At 37.3% G+C, this 18,224-nt stretch overlaps 2 protein-coding genes across 3 annotated transcripts; one reads left to right on the top strand and one right to left on the bottom strand.

The window, feature by feature from the left end:
* Positions 1–128: 128 nt before the first annotated feature.
* LOC127450856 (SAGA-associated factor 29) lies at positions 129–10,111 on the bottom strand. Of its 2 annotated transcripts, none has more exons than XM_051715276.1 (10): positions 9,533–9,594; positions 9,347–9,422; positions 8,619–8,845; positions 4,996–5,068; positions 4,587–4,651; positions 4,377–4,506; positions 4,091–4,237; positions 3,964–3,999; positions 3,689–3,851; positions 129–1,216 (listed from the first exon to the last, which is right to left on the bottom strand). In XM_051715276.1, exons 3-10 carry the CDS (start codon positions 8,731–8,733, stop codon positions 1,100–1,102), a joined length of 846 nt encoding a protein of 281 aa, XP_051571236.1. In that variant the 5' UTR covers positions 8,734–8,845; positions 9,347–9,422; positions 9,533–9,594; the 3' UTR covers positions 129–1,099. The 2 variants fall into 2 exon arrangements, with proteins under 2 accessions (XP_051571236.1, XP_051571234.1); XM_051715274.1 differs by lacking the exon at positions 8,619–8,845 and adding an exon at positions 9,968–10,111 and having other exon boundaries at positions 132–1,216; positions 9,533–9,612.
* A 4,138-nt stretch (positions 10,112–14,249) lies between these two features.
* On the top strand, positions 14,250–16,354 carry nupr1b (nuclear protein 1b). The gene is made up of 3 exons (XM_051715124.1): positions 14,250–14,538; positions 14,686–14,823; positions 15,699–16,354. The coding sequence occupies exons 1-2, from the start codon at positions 14,439–14,441 to the stop codon at positions 14,811–14,813; spliced, it is 228 nt and encodes a 75-aa protein (XP_051571084.1). The 5' UTR covers positions 14,250–14,438; the 3' UTR covers positions 14,814–14,823; positions 15,699–16,354.
* The last annotated feature ends 1,870 nt before the right edge of the window (positions 16,355–18,224 follow it).

Genomic DNA, 18,224 nt, shown 5'->3' with positions numbered 1-18,224 from the left:
TGCTTGCTGCTAATTATGTACTGTGCAAAAAAATAAAAAAGATATACAAGGAAGAGGTTAACAGGTAAGTTAACATAAGGTTCCATTCTTTAACATTATTTAATGCATTAGGTATCATGAACAAACAATAAACAATATATTTTGTACAGCATTTATTAATCTTTGTTAATGTTAATACAAATACAATTGTTCATTGTTAGTTCATAGTGCATTAACTAATTTTAACAAGTAGTAACTTTTGATTTAAAAAATGTGTGACCAAAAATATCTATATAGAATATATAGTATATGTAAACTGTAGCTTTTGCAAATCAGTGTCTAAAGACTGCTATTCGTTTGTTTTGGCACTGCCCATTTGTTTTATTTTTTGTTTTATTTTAATTATTGAAAATATTGATGACATTTTTATTTTACAGAGGAAACATGTTTTGTTGGGTATCACTGCAAATCAGAAAGACTGGCAAACTCACACATATTTGATTAATTTTGTTCTTTTAATGGCCAAATTCTTATTCACACATGCAAATTCTCAGAAAAGACACCATGTTTTGTAGTTTTCTGAAAGGAAATGATGCATTACATTGAATCAATTTTGCCTTCTGAGAAGCGTAAAGCTATTCAAATTGTACAAGCATGTATTTTTATTTTATTTGATTCTTTATGTAATATTGTATACTTCATACTTTGTAGCTCAATAAAAATATTAAAAAAGCTAACTATTTTAATGGTATCACAAATTTGAGCGCTTGATTCCTTCATTGATAAAGCGAATATTTAGGGATCTGCCAAGGTGAAATGTTTCTGCAAGACTTTTCTAAGTAGGAAATAGAATTGAAATCTAACCATGTTCAGCTAAATTGTGTATTTTAGTGACTACTTGGAATTAATACAAAGCTATTTAATACTTTCAAATGAATAGTCTAATGTTCACCATCAAGATCTATATGAATTCTCAAGGTCAAGGATGTAACCAAATATTCATGATTCAGGGGATATCCTGATTTCACTCCTTATCATGATAAACCCAGGGTCTCTTCACAAATAATGCCCCACATTATATTCTTTGTCAGGTTTTAAATGCTTCTTTTTTATCTTTCCATCACTTCTTCTTGTTCTCCTTGCAGGCTACTACATATCGCTGGGCGACGTTGAGAGGTGGAGAATAGCCATCAGCGTAAGATGTATCTTCAAATAGCACAGAGTAGTCATCCTGGGGCTGAAAAGGAATTGAAATTTGTCAAATTATAGGGAAATTGTTCTTCCACTCATACTTCAATCAGCCACAACATTAAAACCACCAGCCTAATATTGTGCTGCCTAATATCGTGCCGCCAAAACAGCGCCAACCCGCATCTCAGAATGGCATTCTGACATGATATTCTTCTCACCACAATTGTACTGCCACTCACTGGAAGTTTTTTTGTTTCTGGCACCATTCTGAGTAAATTCTGGAGACTGTTGTGCGTGAAAATCTCAGGAGATCAGCAGTTACAGAAGTACTCAAACCACCCTGTCTGGCACCAACAATCATCCATGCGATTATCTAATCAGCCACTCGTGGCAGCAGTGCAGTGCATACATTCATGCAGATACGGGTCAGGAGCTTCAGTTAATGTTCACATCAACCATCAGAATGGAGAAAAAATTTGATCTCGGTGATTTGGAGCATGGCATGATTGTTGGTGCCAGATGAGCTGGTTTGTGTATTTCTGTAACTGCTGATCTGCTGGGATTTTCACGCCTTGTTGATGAGAGAGATCAACAGAGAATGGCCAGACTGGTTCGAACTGACAGAGTCTATGGTAACTCCGATAACCGCTCTGTACAATTGTGGTGAGAAGAATATAATCTCAGAATGCTATTCTGAGATGCGGGTTGGCGCTGTTTTGGCGGCGTGAGAGGGACCTACACAATATTAGGCAGGTGGTTTTAATGTTGTGGCTGGTCAGTATATATAAATATAGGGAGATATATCATATATATATATATATATATATATATATATATAGGGGTGTAACGGTACACAGAAGTCACGGTTCGGTACGTACCTCGGTTTTGGGGTCACGGTTCGATACGAGTTCTTTACAACAGGAAAAAGCAACAAATCCCAAATGCTAGGTTTCTTTTCATTTATTTTGAACAGACAGTAGTGCAAATTACAGTTTGTTCCACCTAGCGGCATTTAGTCCCCCCTGAGGCAGTTGGTACAGTACAGTCTCCTTTAGTGTATTAAGCACTAAGCAGTAAACAGAATGCACTCTTGCATAGGCCATATTTTTTTGTAGGGTTGATAAAAAACAAAAGGTATTTGGTCACAATCAGCTACAAAACTGAAAAGCATCTCTTGTGTTATAAAAGTACAAAATAAATAGAATAATGAAAAATAAAACTTGTGCATTAGGAGAAGCCATTATTGTTCTTCTTCCTCTGCTCTTTTTCCTGTTGTGGTGGTTAGCAAACAGCGTTGTATTACCGTGCGCACCCCCTTCTGGTTTGGAGTGGATCGCCTGTGACTGACTCAGATGTATTCTTCGTCTGATCGCATGCACCGAACCGTGAAGTCAGTACCGTGACGGTTCGGGACGAATACATGTACCGTTACACCCCTAATACACACACACATACCGGTCAAAAATTTTGAAACACTTGACTGAAATGTTTCTCATGATCTTAAAAATCTTTTGATCTGGGGGCCTGGGTAGCTCAGTGAAGTAAAAGACGCTGGCTACCACCTCTGGAGTTCGCTAGTTCGAATCCCAGGGTGTGCTGAGTGACTCCAGCCAGGTCTCCTAAGCAACCAAATTGGTCCGGTTGCTAGGGAGGGTAGAGTCACATGAGGTAACCTCCTCGTGGTCGCTATAATGTGGTCCGTTCTCGATGGGGCACGTGGTGAGTTGAGCGCAGATGCCGCGGTGGATGGCGTGAAGCCTTCACACGCGCTAGGTCTCCGTGGTAACGCGCTCAACAAGCCACGTGATAAGATGCGCGGGTTGATGGTCTCAGATGCGGAGGCAACTGGGATTCGTCCTCCGCCACCCAGATTGAGGCGAATCACTACGCGACCACGAGGACTTAAAAGCGCACTGGAAATCGGGCATTCCAAATTGGGTGAAAAAGGGGAAAAAATAAAAAATAAATAAAAATAATTATAATAATCTTTTGATCTGAAGGCGTAAGCTTAAATGTTTTAAATTAGTTTTGTAGACAAAAATATAATTGTGCCAACATATTAATTTATTTCATTATAAAACTAAAATGTAATAAAAAATATTTTTTGAAATTGATGACTTGGACCAAATAATAAAGAAAAGCAGCCAATAAGTGCCCAACATATAGATGGGAACTCCTTCAGTACTGTTCAAAAAGCATCCCAGGGTGATACCTCAAGAAGTTGGTTGAGAAAATGTCAAGAGTACATGTCTGCAAATTCTAGGCAAAGGGTGACTACTTTGAAGTTGCTAAAATATAACACAGTTTTGATTTATTTTGGATTTTGTTTAGTCACAACATAATTCCCATAGTTCCATTTATGTTATTCCATAGTTTTGATGACTTTAATATTATTCTAAAATGTGAAGAAAAAAATTATAATAAAGGATGTGTGTGTTTCAAAATTTTGACCGGTAGTGTATATATATAGTATCACTTCAATCAACTTCTCAATTCATTCCTGCTTTGTTTCTCTCACCCGGTGTGGTGGCGTGTGGATCAAGGCTCTATAAAAGCAAGTGGTCTGTGGATAGAGTGCCAGCACCAGCTGGTCTTTGCTGAACAAAGCCTCTGGGTCCGTCTCTGGGTTTGCTTTCCACTGTGGGAGAGGGATGATTCTCCTCCGACTCAATGTGTGTCTCCTGGATACAAGACAAGTGAGAGACAATTGATGAGCAATAAACAAGTTATAGTAGTTTTTAATTTATCTTTAAGTAGGTGAATATCACAACAAAAAATATATATTTTACTTACTCTTTACCTTCTTCATCAATGTCATCAACTTCATACCTATGAATATTAAATAAAAATATCAAACAATCTGATGTAAAAGCCATTAGCAATGATTAGGATATGCTGAGATTATTTGGTAGAGGATTACTTGTTGGTGGAGTGGTTGTAGCTGACCACTTCTGCAAGAATCCACTGCTCATCACCATCCACGGCCTTCACACGTGCCGCCACCTTGTCCCCCTGTTTAGCCACATAGTCACTGCTGGCTGGTATAGCGCCACACAGTGGTGGTGGACTAAAGGAGAAAGGCAAATATAAATTAGTGAATTGAATTAATTTGTGAAGATGTGTGAGGTGGATATTTGTCACAAATGAACAATAAATGGACACAGAGTGTAATAAATTATGTAGGAGACTGTGGAGGGCAACAGTACCTCTCCCCAGGTTTTCCAATCCAGAGAGGGAGAGTCATAGCTGACTGTTGCAACAGGGTCATGAGAACGCCTCTGCGCATGGTCTTTCTGGGTGGGTCGGTGTCACTATACACTCCTGCCATCCTGGCAGCTGCAGAAGGGAGAGGGTTCAATTAACATTCAAAATGGCTTGAACAGACACACAATTTTACACTTGCATCCAGGACTTACCAATTCGTCTCTCCTCCAAAAGGGATTTAATTTCTGCAATCTTGTCAAGGGCCCGTCTAAGAATACTGTGGGAGGGAAACAGCTAAACTGCATCATTCATTATGTTCATCCTTCAACAAGTAAGAACTACAGTCTGTCTGTTCAATACCCAAGGGAATTTTGAGCTGTGAGAGCCCGAGGCAAATTTACCACAAGATGGGGCTATATAACCACAATATTCTTAAGCTGTTTTAATAAAAAAGAAGCTTAGAAATACTGTCAACACTGGAAACAATTAAGATGAAACAGTGTATACAGAACAGTTGTGTGTAAAAAAAGTATTTCTTAAAGTATAAAATGCATCCTTTATAGTCAGAGTGAGAATGGTGCATCAATGGAAACCAAACGTTGCAACATTCACATTACTCACCCACATTCAGCCTCAGCATCTGCTTTAGCTGTAGTGTAAAGACCCCTCAGTTTTGTCCGATAATATGGAGATGCTGGAGAGGATGAAGAAAGTAAACTTAGAGATAGTTCACCCAAAAATGAAAATTCTCTCATCATTTACTCACCCTCATGCCACCCCAGATGTGTATGACTTTCTTTCTTCTGCAGAACACAAATTAAGATTTTTAGAAGAATTTCTCAGCTCTGTTGGCCCATTCAATGCAAGAGAATGGTGACCAGAACTTTGAATCTTTAAAAAGCACATAAAGGCAGCATAAAAGTAATCCATAAGACTACAGTTGTAAAACAATGTCTTCTGAAGTGATATGATAGGTATGGATGAGAAACAGACTTTTCCATAAATCTCCACCTTTGACCAGCCCCGACCAGTAGGTAGCGATATGCAGGAAGAATGTGAATCACCAAAAAACAAAAGAAGAATGTGAAAGTGGAGATTTATAGTTACAAAGGACTTAAATTAGGGGTTCTCAACAGGGGTGGTGCCGCCCCCCAGGGGGGCATTCAAAGGATGCCAGGGAGCACTGACAGCAAATTAGTAGAGAGGCGGGCATTAGGTTACAAATGGGGGGCATTTATTTTTTTGCATTAATCGTTTATCTAGACTTGGAGTATATCAGTTGGCTCTTAATTATATGGGTTGGTATGCCTTTGTACTGTGGTTCATCTGATTTTGAAGTCTAGAGACGCATCTGAAGTATCTGGTTTAGCAGCGTCAAATACACAGGCAGAGGCACAATCTCAGCTAATGCACCTGCATGGCTCTGTATATGGATGCGGCTCAATGGACAGAGCAGCGCGAGCACAAAGCTCTTGAAGTTTGAGCTCTTAAACTCGTAGCTTTGCGAGAATCAGTGAGAAGCAGAAACCACTTGAATTCAGCACAGAATTCTACATCACCACCCTTGAATTACTATAGTAACATTAACTCTACTTTAGGCAGAAATAGATTGATAATAAATATTATCATATCACTAATTCAGCTCTATAAAATTTGTCATAGGCTACATTAGGGGAGTGAGGGAATATAATACATTTCTGTTACAACTTATAAATATTTATATTTTGTATTTATTGTTTTTACATGTGTTTAGAGTAGGTCTACTGTTTATAATCACAAAAATGCAATAGTTTGTTTTATAGAAATCATGTTACATCTAACCATGGTAGTAAAGAAGATCCATGCTTCCATGTGTTTACTATGGTCTTGTTACAAATACCACCATTAAAACTAAAAATAAATAAACAATGAATAAATTAAAATTTTCAAAAAAGATAAATGTAAAATATATTAACAATATCACTTTTATTATTAGTTTCTGTCTTCGCATTTTCATTTTATAGGCCCCAGATATAGCCCTCCATCTGCTTGAATTCAAGAAACGCAAGGTTTGGCTCACATTCATGACATGTAAGCCTGCTGAATTTATTAACAAAACTTAAAAATGATGCAGTGAATTGAAGTTGCATTGAGCAAATTAAGCAAATAACACAAATATTAAGTTTTGTGTTTTATGTTTTTTCCGCTCCACTTTCAAATTATGTTACATAAATAAATGGGGGGGAGCTGTGGTAAGGGAATGAAGTAGGAGGGCATTCATCAAAAAAAAAGTTGAGAACCACTGACTTAAACATTGATCGGTTTCTCACCCACAACTATCATATTGCTTCTGAACACATGGATTTAACCACTGTTGTATGGATTACATTTATGCTGCCTCAAAGTTCTCACCACCATTCACTTGCATTGAATGGACCTACAGAGCTGAAATATTCTTCTAAAAATCTTTGTTTGTGTTCTGCAGAAGAAAGAAATTAAGTCACACACATCTGAGATGGCATGAGGGTGAGTAAATGATGATTGTTCATTTACCACTTTGTTCCACATTGTCCTTTAATGTAGAACAGGGAAACATTTTAGATATGAAGTTCAGAGACAGGAATATGAGAGCGATCCTGTTTTACTGCAAGGGCGTAGCAGCCGTGAGGGGAATACGTCCCCCACACTCTTTAAAAAGGTGATTTTTTCCCCTGCACTTTTTCAAGCTAAACCCATACTAAGTCCAAATGGTGGATTTGTATACAGTATTCTTTGCGTTTTGTTACTTTGGGCTGACTGAGCAACCATCAAGCCAATCACAGGAGAGTTTCTTGAGCCAAAACAACCCTTACGTAATAGGTCGTCAGTCAGACAGTCTAATCAACACGGCTCCGTTCATTTCTACAAAGTTGCTTTCAACAATGCTCATTTATCCATGTTCTTTTATCGGCATTGATGTTGATCTAACTTAATCTAGAGATGGAGAACACACAAACGAGAGTTATTTATCGGCATATTGTTCTTGATTGGCAGCATTACGTGAAATGCACTGCAGAAAAAAACAAACAAATGACAATCTTTCTTTTAAGCACACACTGTAAGTGGAGTTTATATCAGCGCCTGTGTCTTCATTAAGTTATACTTTTTACATTATGTTTATGAGGTAATAGTTTGAGCAGTTCTTTTTGCCAGTTTAAGCAGATTACTAGATCTGTGTTAAATATGTAAAGCTATTTTTAATATCAGCTCCTGTTTTTTACCTCTGTGTTGGTGTGCAGTCGACAAACTGTAGGAGAAAAGATAGATCTGCTGTGTACTTAGAACACTTAGGCATTTTACTGAAGTGAATAGATATATGCTTAAAAATGCTTAATAATGTGCTTGATAATGCTTAAAACCTCTATTAAAGTCTGTTTGTAAGTCTGTAGACATACAAATTTTAAAGGATCAAAATTTTCTTTTGATCGTTGATTCAGTGGCTAACTAATTTCACACAAGACACTCATTTGTCAGCACCTTCTGGCATCACCAGAAATGGTCACTGAACGAACCTTTAAATGGATCTGAATGAATTTTGGTGAACGTAGTCAAAAACACTCGAGCCACTTGGATACATTTAAATCCCACAATGCACAAGCACAGAGTAAAAAATAAAGTTGTGCACATACACAATTGTCTTTATTGTAACTGATTAATTTTCTAGAGAAAGCCGTTTCTTTTTTGCCATTTTTGACCTAATATTAACCTTAAGACATGCCAGTTTATTGCATACTGTGGCAACTCAAACACAAACAAAGAAAATGTTAAGCTTCATTTAACGAACCAAATAGCTTTCAAATGTATTTGATATAATGGCAAGTGATTTTCTAATACCAAATAAGGTGTTGGAGTGATGGCTGCTGGAAATGAGGCTGTCTAGATTTGATCAAAAATTACTTTTTTCAAATAATGATGGTGCTATTTTTTCCATCAGTAATGTTCGGACTATACTTTGTAATCAGTTGAATGCCACTTTGGTGAATTAAAGTACCAATTTCCTTCCGAAACAGAAAAATCTGTACATTATTCCAAACTTTTGGCCACCAGTGTGTGTGTGTGTGTGTGTGTGTGTGTGTGTGTGTGTGTGTGTGTATATATATATGTATATATATATATATATATATATATATATATATATATATATATATATATATATATATATATAAATAAATACTGCACTGTAGGGGCCTAGGTAGCTCAGCAAGTAAAGATGCTGACTACCACACCTGCAGTCACAAGTTCAAATCCAGGGCATGCTGAGTGATTCAAGTCAGGCTTCCTAAGCAACCAATTGGCCCAGCTGCTAGGGTGGGTAGAGTCACGTTGGGTTAACCTCCTCATGGTCGCTATAATGTGGTTCTCGCTCTCCTCCGTTGCACACACAAATGAAGATATGCTGCAAGGACGGCTGACGGCGGTTCTGACGCCTGTACCGAACTGTAATGCATAGCTCCTATGATGAGAAGAACCAGGTATGCTTGAGGTCAGTATTAGGCAAATTACTTCCTGTTTTTGGTCCGTTTAGACGTCTTTGGTCCATGTTGTGTTCATATAACAATCGAACTGCTGATTTCGTTTGGAAGCGGACCGAGACCCACTATTCAGGCGGTCTCGGTCTGCTTGTTTGGTGCACTCGGTCTGCTTGTTTGGTGCGCACCAAGGTTCGGGTGGCAGCGTTCACACTTGTTCAAATGAACCGCACTAACAGAGCAATCGCACCAGAGTTCGTTTCAATCAGACCAAACATGCCAAGTGTGAACACACCCTAAGTGTTGGGTCTGTGCCAGCCAGCCACCTACTGACAGCTAACCCCCCCCAACCCCCAACTTTTAAAATGACTGCTACGCCCCTGTTTTAGTGGCACTTGAATAAGGAACACATCAGCTAATAACATACTTTATAAAATGTATGCCATTGTCCAATTATAATTTGACAAAATTTTCTTATATCTTACTCTTATTTTCTGTCTGCATCCTCTCATGTGTTTTCTGGATGTTCAGAAGGTTGTGTTCACTTCGTGATCGCTCCTCCTGCGTATTTAAGAGAGATGAGAGTATAAACACAGGGTGCACAGCAGTAGAGACAAAATGTATTTAAAAAAGGGTTGTTTCCCATAACACAAAGAATGAGTAGAGCTCACCTGAGTTTGCTTTATGAGCTGATGCAGCTCATTGAGTAACTCTGCGATTTTGGTGTCTGCTGATACTAAAGCCATTGTTGCTGTAAGAAAAACAAAAACGAAAAAACTTTGATTTAGATTCAACCAGAATTTGAAAAATGTTATGGTGTCATCTAGTTCTAGCCAACCAGACTGCTTGAACTATATGTGTATTAGGTATGTTCAATTTTACAATATATATATATATATATATATATATATATATATATATATATATATATATATATACACACACAATACAGCTCTTATATCATAAAAAACATATATATTCCTATAATTGATAATGCAACCATTCCAATAAAAATGCATTCAGCGTCGCGTGTTATTTCATTAGTTCAAATCAACACACATGCACTGAATGAAGCTCAGTTCTAACTGAGAGAAGCGTGTTCTCACCTTTAACCACACAGTTCTGCGGTGCCCCTCGTGCATTAATACACAGACTATGCCAAAAACGTTTATTTAGTAAAGTTCCACTTTCCTAAACACATAACAGGGCTTGTTTTCGCCTTGTGTTTATTTGGTAGCTTTCAAGCTGGGCCTCGTACGGACACATTGAAGGGACAAACCTAATAGAGTGTTTTGAAAACGCTTTGAGGCAGAACTAGTGGGGACAGTGATTTCAACCGTTTTTCAGAGATAACAAAAAATAAACGTGATACCAGTCATTACTACACATTTAACCAGATAAACACATGAATCTTATATGACATAGCCTACATAAATAAGCAAATCCTCAAAACATTGATAGATCAAAATCACTTAAACAGATGTGTAATTTACCACATTACATATGCAGCTACTTAGGTTTTAGGGTGCAGAAATATGCTGTTCAGTGTATCTGATCAGGTTTTGTTATGCAAGTGTGTTTTTGTAAATAGTAATCTTTTAATAGATTATCATCATATAACCAATTTGGCCTTTTATTAGATTATCATTATAATACTATCATCATCATCATCATCATCATCATATCATTTGTGATTTATTTTTATGCTATCTGTGTTTTCATTTTTTATTTAGTAATAGTTGCCCAATCTTCTATGTACTCAAAATATATTTGAGCCTATTTTTAAGATTTACATATTTCAATTTTATAACAAAATGCCATCAAACTGAACTGAGCAATCTCTAATAAAATAAAATCTTTTTTTTATATTAAATATAGTATTTATTATTTTAATTTTGTAAAACATTACTCAATTAAATTTGATGTCATGAAATTGAAAATCTTAAAAATAGGCTAAAATATGTTTTTGAGTGTGATTTCCTTGCATATAACAAGGTTTAATCGAAGAATGTGCAAATTATGGTATGGATTGACAAAAAACTTTTGTTCTCTTAGTGATGGTGTCTATATCCTGTATAGCAAACCCACTTTGAGGCAATACTATCATGAGAGAGTGAGGAGGGGAAAGGGCGCATGTTTAGACACATGGTACATAAGAGGCCATATGGGAAAAAAAAACCAACTGTTAAAGATAATGAACCGAAAGAGGCAATAGATCATTCAGATAGCAATAAGACCTAATTTTTCTGACTTGAACTTTATTTACTGTGTCCAAAGGCTGTGAAAGAAGAGATAATGTGTAGTTAATTTAAAACAGAGAGACTTCGAGAACACAGGAATCCTGGTCTAGGCGGGTATGAAAGAGAAAGAGAGAGATTAGTTATGTTGTTATAGCTGAGAGCATATGTTTGGCTCAGCTGACTTTGCAAATATTTACTGTACAGAACACGGCACTCTCACATGATCATAATTTGAGAGCCAAGAAAAACAGTGCAAGTGGAAAAAAACAGGGAAGGGAAAGAGAAGACTGTGTGCTCAAAGCAAAAATGGCAGATTAGGGAGAGAAAAGCTTTTAATAGATAGGGATTAAGATCTAGGGCTTTGTGAAAGAGCTATATAGTTCGAAGAGAACTACAGTTGCACTCAGAGAGAAGAAGGGAGAAAAACACTTCTGTAGTCAGAATAGTGTGTTCTTCTCTTCTCTACTTCACTGTTGTTTATGGATTTGGAGGAAGACATAGACTGTGTAAACTTTGTCATCTCTTGCCAAGGAGAAGCCTTCCTCATTTCTCACGTAGCTCATGCACTGAGATCGCAAGGACGACAGTGTGGAATATTTGAGCACCCTAGGGGGAAAAAAAAGGAATCTCATGCACTCTTACACTGTAATTGCAACAACTGGTGTTTAACACAAACCCACAGAAGACTTACTGTAAACTGCAATGTTCAAAAATATCCACTGAAGTCAGACATCATACAGATTCCACTTTACTTAAAATAAGTAGAGCACAGAGTATATATACATGTACAATGATATTCTTAATCAGTATGACCTTTCACACATTCATAGTTGGCAGCAGAGACAATAAATACACAGTTCACAGCAACAGGCAGCATAATAATAGACAATGAACAGTAAAGAAGTTTACAAACTGTAAATACGCCTATTAATGTACTATAGAATGTGTGGTAGAAAAAGTAGAGAAGGCATGGCAACCAGATATTGCCAATGCTATTGAGTCTGTTCACTGCAGTATAAGCTATTCTTCAGACTGTTAGTCTTGACTCTGATGGTGCGATAATGCCCCTAGGCAAAGGACAAAACAGCTTGTGGCCGGGCTTGATGTACAAAGGATCTTGAATGATGGATTTGGCTTTGATTTCCAGTGGATGATGTGGATTTTGCTAATTGATGGCAGATTGCATTCTATGATCCTTTGTGCTGATATAACAAAGAAGGCAGTGCATTTCTGTTCTGCTTTGGTGAGTGATGGGGTTGAGCCGGTTTTGCTTGTGACAACTCCAGATGACAGAACTGTGACATGGGTTTCTGAACTTACAGTATCTGAAGAAATAAGTGTGGCTGAAGCTGATTCTGTTCAGGAGACTGTAGATGACCAACATTCTACTGTGACTGCATCACTTACCACAATGAGTGTCAAGGAGCAAGATTTTGCTGAAATTGAATGCGATTCCTTGAGTGGTGTATATCATATTGCTAGTGGTGCTAACGTGAATGTTGCTGACACAGATGTGTGTACTGATTTTGGTGCAGCAAACTCTTTGACTACTGAACAGTTACCACAAGGTAGAGCAAACTCTACTCAGAATGGATTGTTGAATGTCAGAACCAGATGTGGGAGGGTGTTTAAGGCAGTCATTAGACTGATTCAAAATATGCATCAGAAGGTTTTGTCAGGATTGTAAATGTTTGCGTGAGCTCTCACAGAGAGACAGCGATGTAAGTGCTGCAGAGGCACTCAAGAAATGTTGTTCATGTGTTTGACCAGGCATTAAATGAAGACACAAGACAACTATTTCTGAGTTTTAAGTTATTTCATGTGACAACAACTCAATGCAGATTAAACACTGCTACAATCAAACACAAATGTTTGATGCCTTTGTATCATTTAACAAAGTCATTGTAACCCAGTGTAAAACCCAGCTTTTACACTGGACATCAAGTAATGACCCAATATACTGTAGTCTCAAAATGTTCTGTCATACAAAAGTACACAAAATATCCTTAAAATCAAACATTAAAAATGCATTACAATGACCATGAAAGGCCTATAGGCCCAACAATATACAAAATTAACATGACAAGCTGAAAAGGAAAATTTAGCATTTTGTAAATACATAAACAACAGCAGAAGTGTGATTTACCAGCCACATGGAACAAACTCTTGGCTAAAGTATTAGCCAATTACCAAGTGCCAGGTGAACTTGCACCAAAACATGCTGGAGTTTGAATGGATGCAACAAAAGATATGGAAAACATCTCCTCCCTTTAAAAGTTGATATTTGCTATCCTCAGAACTATGCACATGTTATATGCTTAGTTGCATTTTATTATTTGCATATGTCATTGTTTTTTCCCTAATGTCTGCACCCAGATGGGACACCCACTTTTGGGTTGCAACCCATGAGTTGAGAACCATTACCTTAATATACCTCAAACACTTGCATCAGTCAAAATATGATCTTATAACTCTTAGTGAATTTAAAATGATTGTTAAGTCCAGAAATTACAATCTTTTGATTGTAACTGTTGTTAATGATTGTGTTTTTATATGTTGTTTCATATGATGTTGATTTATGTATTTGTGTGGTATACTGTCTAGATCTGGTTGCTGCCTTTCTTGGCCAGGTCTCTATTATAAAAGAGATTCAAATCTCAATGGGACTAACCTGGTTAAATAAAGGTTAAATAAAAAATAAAAAAAATACACAATACAGTAATCTGTTTTGACAATCCTAATGGTCTGGCGTAAGTCTCCAAAAACAATTTAAACATATAGAGACAAATGTATAAAACATGTTGTTTAGAGGAGCAGGTTAGTGGGTCACAGTCCACAGAGGGATGTGAGAAATCAGACCACAACTTCAGGTGTAAATAACACAGAGAGAGCAAGAGACAAACATTAACTGAATTAATCTAATCTTCATCAGATAAACAAACATACAGTACAAAAAATGAGATTGAGGGAGAGAGTAACCCCCCTTAAAAGTTTAAGTCATAACAATAACAAGGACATCTGATATAAATGGCATTTCCTGTGTGCTAGTGGGTGAGGTCTGCTGTTCAAATATTAACTTTTCTGATGCAACATTTCCTTCTGGGCCAGTGCACAGGCGGGGAGGTGAAGGAAACGAAGGCGGAGCGACTTCTATAAAAAGTAGCGATGTAAACAGAGCTGAGCCGAGGAGAAATTTGGCAGCAAGAGTTCAGCTGAGCATCGCCTATTTTTGTTGGCTTTTCAAAGTTAAACTGCTGTTGGTAACAGCTTAACTTTGTGTTCACCCTTTGTTACTCCAGCAGTTCGAGAGACGAGCAGAATATCTTCACTGTCAAAAATGAGTAGCCACGTTGACGTGAAAAACATTGAACCGACCACCTTTGAGGACCGCTACTACGATGAATACGAATACTACAATTTATCAGACCGTTATACCGGTAAGTTTTCATAGAGCTTCATTTTATTAAAAAGGAAAAAAAATAAGGGGGAAAAAATACGTATTTGCCCCAAAAATAAAGTCTTTATTTTTTCTCTCTCAGAGCTGTGCCTTATTTGGTAACATGTTTTCGTTGTGTGAACTGCAGAGTGCACTAGCCGTAAGGGCAGGACGAAGAAGGAGGCGAGCTGCAACACGAACAGACAAAACCCCGCGGGACACGAGCGCAAAATAACCGAAAAACTCCAGAACGCTGAAAAGAAGTCCAAAGAGTGACACTGAAAAGGTGCGTAAGAGGACAACTAATGTTTTGGGGCCGTTCAGACCAAACGCATTATTGCGCTTTATGCGCATATACGAAGGTGTCTCGAGACGCGCTTTTAAAAGTTGACTTTTTTCAAACCTGACACGTCGTCTAAAAAACGCGGCACTCCTGTGCGAAAGCTTGAGTAAACGTCCCTCTAGCGCATGTTTACACAGAAAAACAATTTAAAAACCAGAGATCTTCTGTATCGTGATAACAGCCTCCAAATGTTTTTCTTTTCTTTTTTTTTTCTTTTCTTTTTTTTAACCAAAGGAGAGAGCGTAACGGTCAACTAGCGTGTTACGACAGTAAATCGCCGTTTGCGGATACCATACAGATGAATGGGGAGAGCCGTAAACCGACACCTACCTGTCGTGAAATTGTCAGTTATTTTCTTGTAAAACAGCAACTTTTTTTTTAAATTATTTTTTTATTTTATTTATTTTTTTATTGTAAACTCCACACACAGTTCACTCCACACACAGTTAACTCCAAAAGGAGTGTTTAGTGTACTGTAAAACATGTTGAAGATTAGCGCACGGGCAGTCAAATCATAAAGCGACGAGCTGTTTCCTCACAAATGAAGGTACACTGAAGCATCTCATCCATGGACAGCCATAAAAAAAATAAAATAAATAAATAAAAAAAAAGCCAATAGAATGTCTATGGGACCGCTGCGTTTTGCATTGCTTTGCTAACGTTGTAGGCTACATTGGTAAAAGGGCTCTGGCAAAACTGCGCAGACGGACACAAAAACACGTTCTGTGTGGATGGCCCATAAGTTGACGAATCAACGTCTTCCATATTAACAATATTAGCTGGAAATGTTAATTAAATTGGCATGTCTGTCTTTCTAGATTCATTCGGACGGCTATAACTGGCAACCGACCACAGGTGTCTCTACGAGAAATGGGCACTGGACTACAGCAGGAATGACTCGGGAACCTCAGTCTCAGGGTTGGAATGAAATGTGTGGAAGAGGCTCGGCGTCCAGTGACTTGTGAAGTGGAGGGTTTTGTCAGGCGCAACACCCTTGGTGAGGTGGGCCCTGCGGGACGCACACCTGTTCAGAGGAACCGATATGCTTGCTTGCGATGGTGGTGTAGGCCAACTTCGTGACCATTTTTGGTGATTTTAAGGGTACTATATTTTTAAAAGTGCTTTTTAAATAAAGTTAACTTTTCCATCAAGCTTATGACCTGAGATTTTTCCTTGCCCTTCACATTGCACATTAATGCACTGCTTGAAAATGAAACTGCATTATGTAAAAAAAAAAAAAAAAAGCCTGTTTGCATGAATTACTCACAAGAATATAAGTGCAACCCTACTCCCAGATCATCCAAAGACTGTTATATAACAAATTGGACTAATAACTGCTATCTATCCACTGTAATGCATATCATAATTGTATAATTTGTGTAAAGTAATTTGGGTGGAAATTTGTGATGGATTATATACCTCCCAATTTGTGGTAATTAAGTGCAATAAAGGCAATGTGCCAAAGTACTATCAAGTCCCATCCAGCTGACCTAGTATGCCTTGATCTATATAGTCTGCCAGTCTGTCATGTGTCTGACACATAAGACACAATCTAGGTGAAAACATCTGTCACAGCAACATAAAATCCTTGCTGAGCTACAATATATCTTTTCTCAAGACAGAAGTGGGGCAGAAGTGAAGCAGTAAAGAGACATGGAGCTGAATATGAGATGTGGAAATTAATTTTGCACAGAGGATTATCCAGATGTGCCTGTATCTCATTTAAGAGCATTCTGAAAAGCATGCACAGCATAGGGAGCAGTTCAAAGCAAATGTGATTTTTCTTATGAATAGCATTTTCAACAAGAGGGTGAAGTGAAATAAACTTAACAAATCCAATACACCTTTAATTTCTAATGCAGAGACTTTGAGCTCTTCATATATATACATGTCAAATAATATAAATCATATATTCATCATATTAATTATCCAATTAATATTCAAGTATATGATCTCACATTTTCATGGAATGCACAATTATGGCTGCATAACATTAAAACTGCAGGCCGTTTCTGAAGCATATCTGTCCTATAAACGAGTAGTGAATATAAAAACCAAGGGATATGTAAGAGAAAATAGTTTTTGCCTACGGTGAGCAATGTAGGCTCTTTTAAATGGACTTCATAAATGTTTAATTATCTATATTGGGCTAATTCAGCACGTGGAGATATGCACACAGAACCAAAGCAAGAGATTAAAACTTAATCAGTCTGTAGGCCAAGGGATTAACTTTAGGTGGACTGGTTTTAAACTCTCTGTCCTTTTTCTCTTTCCATACGTGTATTGAATGTGATTAACATGTGAAGGTCAAGAGTGAAGTATACTGTCATCTGCAGTCTAAAGACTTACCAACAGAACCAAGCCACTTTGTTTACAGCAAACACTTCACTGTAATGTGTCTGGGAAGACAGCAAAAAAGCTTTTAGTTTACAAGTAGTCTATTAGATAAACAGCTAATGACAAAAAAAGAATGAATTGTAATTCAAATGCTGAAAAAAACTGAAAGATTATTATGCAACATGCTTGAAATGTTAGAATATCCTGTGTCTCATAGCAAAAAGAAACTTTGTTGCTGCACTCATTAAATTATAACCACTCAGATAAAGAAAGAAAAAAAACACTGTCTGAATTGTACTCATGATAAGAGGGGTGAAAGTTATACTCATTACAGAAAAGAGCAGTTATACAACTTCATTTTCATCTAGCTCAACACACATACTGTATATAGCGTATACAGTATATGCATACAGGTACACACACTCTAGAAAAACAGAAACTGTACATTATCTTCACAACTCCTCCATCTTATTTTGCTTGTACCATAACACAAGATAATCCATTTGTTACTCTCCCACACTGCTGCTCCGCAATCCTGCTTTTCTTAATTTCCCATGTACACCAGAACAAACATTTACACATGGTTACACTTTTTCATGCCAAATGCATATACAAATATAGACTTGTTCTCTAAATGTACAAATTAAAAACAGCCCATTTCTTAAAGGTTCATCCAAACATGAATATTCTGTCATCATTTACTTACCTTTTTCAAGCATGCATGACTTTGTTTTTCCATGGTTCACAAAAGGAGATGTTAGAATGTTAGCCTCAGTCACAATTCACTTTCATTGTTTGGAAAAAAAGATGCAATTAAAGTGAATGGTGACTGAGGCTTTTGTGTTACATATGGGTTTGGAATGACATAAGGCTGAGTATATGATGACAGAATTTTCATTTTTGTGTAAACTGTCCCTTTAAGAGTATTAGCAATTTCTGATGGAAAATGTTTTCAAAAGTCTAGAGTTAAATTAATTCCATTTGAGTTATTTGCTCGTAAGTTAAAC

This window comes from Myxocyprinus asiaticus, chromosome 13, assembly GCF_019703515.2.
Source record: "Myxocyprinus asiaticus isolate MX2 ecotype Aquarium Trade chromosome 13, UBuf_Myxa_2, whole genome shotgun sequence".
Taxonomy (NCBI): domain Eukaryota; kingdom Metazoa; phylum Chordata; class Actinopteri; order Cypriniformes; family Catostomidae; genus Myxocyprinus; species Myxocyprinus asiaticus.
This window is presented reverse-complemented; position numbering and strand designations above follow the sequence as displayed.